The following is a 4,919-nucleotide window of genomic DNA, read 5'->3' on the forward strand; positions in this document are numbered from 1 at the left end:
TCAGCTTTTTCCAAATTTTAGTATTCATGAGTCAGATGACTTACTAAAGTTTTGGGATCGAGGTGCCTCCTTGCCATCCCGCCACAAAAGAGAGCCTATCTCAGCGGTGACCCTTGTGGTCCTTCTTGGCCTGGGTGCTGCTGGGACCGGGACTAGAATCACAGCCCTTGTGTCATCTCAACAGAATGCACACAATTACCATCTGCTCGATGAGGCTATTAGCCAAGATATAGAGAATATAAAAAGGGGCCTAGATGATCTTACTGATTCCTTGGTCTCCCTTTCAGAAGTTGCCCTTCAAAATAGAAGGGGATTAGATTTGCTCTTTCTACAACAAGGAGGCTTATGCGCTGCACTTAAGGAAAAATGCTGCGTATATGNTGATAAAACTGGATTAGTTAAAGATAGCATTGCCAAGGTTACTGCCAGTTTAGAAAAAAGAAAAAGAGAGAGAGAAAACAACAAGAGTCATGGTACCAAAATTGGTTTTCAACCTCCCCCTGGCTTTCGACCTTGTTGCCCTCCCTTTTGGGGCCCCTATTGAGACTCCTATTATTGATTTCCTTCGGTCCTTGGCCATTTCAGAAATTGACCCGATTTGTTAAATCTCAAATTTATTCATCTCTTTCAAGCGCATCTGTTTCAGTTCATTACCATCGGCTGGATGTTGGCGACAACAAGCTGGTTACTGGAGAAGAGTCAGACGTGGATACCGCTTCATCACCCTCCTCTCGGGGAGAGAGAGACTCAATTTCCATAAAATGCTTAAGTAAGATCATTCCCCTCCCCCTAAATTCGACCATCAGTCTCATGCCACAAATCATTTATAGATTGCCGTAGTCTGTGCTTCCGATATGGTAATATACATTCTCGCCACATTGGAAACTAAACAGTCATCCCAGGCTAGACACATCGAAAAATTGGAACTTGAAGCTGATGCCCGTGAGAGTTGTGAGACTAAGTACTACACAGAGATTAGTCTGGAAGCTGTTAGACAGTCTCTGAGAGGCATGTCTGATTGCATGAAGGTTAAGTGCCCTAGGATCCTTCCCCCAGGAAAAATGGCACAGGAGCAGGTCAGGGTTACTCTGGGTAAAAAATCTGTGGGCCTGAGAGTCAATCCTGTACATGGCCCCTAACATTGCACACTGGGGATCAGACCTCTACCTCTACCCACGGAGCTTGCTTCGTTCCTAAATCCCTTGGCTAGCCCAGGTTATACCCAACAGACTAGAACTGTTAATTCAAGCCTCATAGATGACTTGTCCCTGTGTCCTTCGTGGTTTTAGAGAATTACCTGGTGAGCAAACAGACGTTTAGGCAGTGGTTAAAAACGTGGCTACAAATTTATTATACAATATACCTTTATAAAAATATTTAAACGGGGGAGATGTTGGGAGCTATTAAGACAACACAATTGTCCTGATCTCTGAATTGGGCCTCTCCCCCCAAGAAGAAAAGGGGGTCAAAAGCGGGCCACCGACGCACCGCTCCGAGAACAACCACAGATTGTTCCAGCCCTAAGTCAGCTCCGATGTCCTGACCTCAAGATATACCCTGATACGACCAAGTTCCTGCTTCCCCATGTAGTCGCCAAAAGAAAAATTTCTGCTGCCCCATCCCTCCTGCTGAGAAGTACTTCTTCCTTTGCTTGTGCATTTCCACTGCCCCATTCCTCCCGCTGAGAAGTACTTCTCCTTTTGCTTGTGCATTTAAACCTTGAGCCTTGCTAAATAGAGTGAGACCTTGATGCTAATCAGACTGCTTTCGTGTGTCCTTCATTGCACTTGGTTCTCGTCTCTCCCCTGCCCCCATTTGGTTCTTAGGAGACAGTCCCCCTAGAGACCCTCAAATAACTGGACCTGCTGGACGGGTCAACAACTCAAATTACTAAATTGGATTTTTAGCCACCACTTACAGATTGGCAATAAAGCAATGTTTTAGACCCTTTCCCAGGTAACCAATACCGTCATAAGAACCTAAACACTAAGGTGCCTTTTCACATACTGTACCTCTTTGACGATTCTCACTCCTCTTGGATCCTTGATATTAACAGCTATACTCTAAAAATCAAAATGTCAACATTAGACTGTGTTCATAAACGTTTTCATCATTACTGTCAGTTCAACAACAGAGCCATTCATATAACACTAATTCTCATTATATGGCAAGCTTAGTACCTTTATGAATAAATAGGTAATCATTATTGACTTTAGTTATAATCAAAATGTTTATCTGACACCAAGAAGCATACATAGTACATACTTTTCAGTAGCAATACTGTATAATACCAACATAGGAGAATAAGTGTAAAGAACCAAGTTATTTGTTTTTCACAGAATATTTCCATTACAAATTCTCATAATTTCTTAAGATTTTTAGTAGAGGAGGACTAGTAAAAAATTTTATTGCTTAGATGTGATCATGAAAAATGAAATATTAGTTATATATTAAAAAGCAAGCCATGATAGCAAGTGTTGTAACTGCCATAGAATTACACAAATAAAGCAAAAACAGGAAAATAGTCTTACTTTTTTATTTCGATTAACACTAAGAAAATATGTACTTTCAGTGTTCACAAAAGGAGGTCCCCAAGATCGTGTGTCATCACCAGCTCCTGCAAATGATAATATGAGCTATTAATTGCAAACTGACAGGCTCACTTCTGTGCACACTCCGAGGTACCTGAAGAAGGTCAACTCATCCTAGTGGATCCTCACCTGCTGGGAGTTTTCTGTACCTCAGTACAACTTACCAGACCTCCACTGTCTAATACCAACTGCCAAATCACTCCCTATGTGCTTTCACTAATTTACAGTGTTGAAGGTCAAAATCCAAAGGAAATATTTTGCTAGTACTCTTTAAAATTGATAACTAGCAAACTTGGGAGGGGGGGGTCAGTTTTTGGCAAGCATATTAGTCAGTTCCTTTATAATTTCTTGCCACTGAATGCGAAATAAAACTATAAAGTAAACAAAAGAGGTGCTATATATTATTTAAATCAGAATAATAATGTGAGTATATATAAATTTGCCTAAAGAGTTGAGCATACAATAATAACTAATAACCTATAAAATATTTCTGTAATAAAAATCTAATAAGCCAAACAGAGGCTGGGGAAATGGCCCATCAGTAAGTAATGTGTTTGTTGGTTTTTTACCGTAGTTCAAATCCCCAGAACCCATATAAAATTCAGGTGGGTGTAGCAGTCTGCCCTTATTCTCAGTACCTACTAGGTAGGAACAGAGAATCCAGAGATCAATACAAATACAAATGTTAACTCGATTATCAGGTATGATGTCAAGAAAATTAGAATGGGTGTTCTATCTAAGAATAGATGATAAAATAATAGTGATTTACATTGAGGTGTGTAATCTCAACACTGAACATTATTAAGAGAAGTTCAACACCAGTATGTGCACTACCTAGCGCTCTCTCTCTCTCTCTCTCTCTCTCTCTCTCTCTCTCTCTCTCTCTCTCTCTCGTGTGTGTGTATGTGTGTATGTGTGTGTGTGTGTGCGTGTTTGTCCCTCCTTCCCTCAGACACTAAAACAAACAAACAAACAAACAAACAAACAAAAGAACCAAGAGGAATAGGATTGCAATAAGAAAGCTAGAACTTTAAAGAACTTGGACTGTGGGAGGTGGGGTGCTCAGCATTCCCCAGCATAAGCAACAGACAAAAGGTGGCATATGTCACTTACTGGGTACATAACCCTAACTGAGTAGGTGAGACATTGCCTCTGGAAAGCAGGGCCTGACAAGTTCTGCCCATGGAGACTGACAAGGCCAGGCTCAGATGGATGGTATATTCACCTTGGTGCTATGAGAATCTTTTGCTAATTGCTTTGGGCTCTTGTGAAAATCTATTTAGAAATAAATTGAATCTCCCAAGTATTCTACATTAAAGGGTTTATTATTTACTGTAAAGTATTAAGGTCATATTATTATATATTGTCTTTTTTGAGTCTTATGACTCTGTACTATGGTACTATACTAGACCATTCTCACTGATTTGAGAATTCTGTCTCCAACCTTTAAGAATCAAATCTTTGAAAACAAATGATAATGTGATTTCATCATTTTTGAGGAACATTCTCATTTAGCACATGCTGGACTAGAACTCATTGGGTGGTAAATAATGACCTTCAACAAATAGTCCTTCTACTCCCACTTCCATAGTGCTGGGGTTACAGCTGTGCACCACCACAAAGAATATCAATAATTTTTGAAAACTCCAAAATGAACAAGTTAAAGTATAGTTAGAGAACAAGAATAATAGGTACTATGCCCAAGTGCTTGTTGAAGAAAAGGGGCATGCTACATTGGCACTTTCATGATCATTTTATCCATAATAGCATAAACTAACAAGTTGCCAAAATGCTAAGAGGGCACCAAATAAGACGAGAAATGTGTACACAGAGGGTGTTTATTGGTAGGCAAAGAAGAAAAGAATGAACTAAAAAGATATCACACCCTAGAGTGTGTTTGAGACTTTGAGGCTCCAGAACAATCTGTGTTAAGTAAAGAGATGCTATAATTAAATAGATAAATAGGACCGAGAGACCTTTGACACCCAGGAGTTCTGGGTCTAGGATCTGTGATCTAGGATAACAGGTAAGGCCCCAAGCCCCACCCTAATACCTGGCCTAACTGGGACCCTTGGGGCCCAGGGGATGCAGGAACCCCGCCCAGCCAGAGATACACATTTTTTTTTGATTTTTAATATTTTTATTACATATTTTCTGCAATTACATTTCCAATGCTATCCCAAAAGTCCCCCATAGCGCCCCCCACATCCCTACCCACCCATTCCCATTCTTTTAGCCCTGGCATTCCCCTATATTGGGGCATATAAAGTTTGCAAGTCCAATGGGCCTCTCTTTCCATTGATGGCCGACTAGGCCATCTTTCGATAC

General features: G+C 40.5%; 1 protein-coding gene across 5 annotated transcripts in view; it reads right to left on the reverse strand.

Moving 5' to 3' along the window:
• The window catches only part of Sugct (succinyl-CoA:glutarate-CoA transferase), a 778,692-nt gene that overhangs the window by 745,185 nt on the left and 28,588 nt on the right, over positions 1-4,919 (reverse strand). For all 5 annotated transcript variants that reach the window (XR_003834661.1, XM_021180767.2, XM_029468350.1 and 2 more), the window contains exons 4-5: positions 2,532-2,617; positions 2,013-2,063 (exon numbers count right to left, since the gene is read on the reverse strand). Coding sequence is in view for 4 of the 5 variants with exons in the window: in XM_021180767.2 (XP_021036426.1) it covers positions 2,013-2,063; positions 2,532-2,617 (137 nt within the window). In the remaining variant the exon portion in view is untranslated. The remainder of the gene's footprint in view (positions 1-2,012; positions 2,064-2,531; positions 2,618-4,919) is intronic.

Source organism: Mus caroli, chromosome 13 (assembly GCF_900094665.2).
Source record: "Mus caroli chromosome 13, CAROLI_EIJ_v1.1, whole genome shotgun sequence".
NCBI lineage: Eukaryota > Metazoa > Chordata > Mammalia > Rodentia > Muridae > Mus > Mus caroli.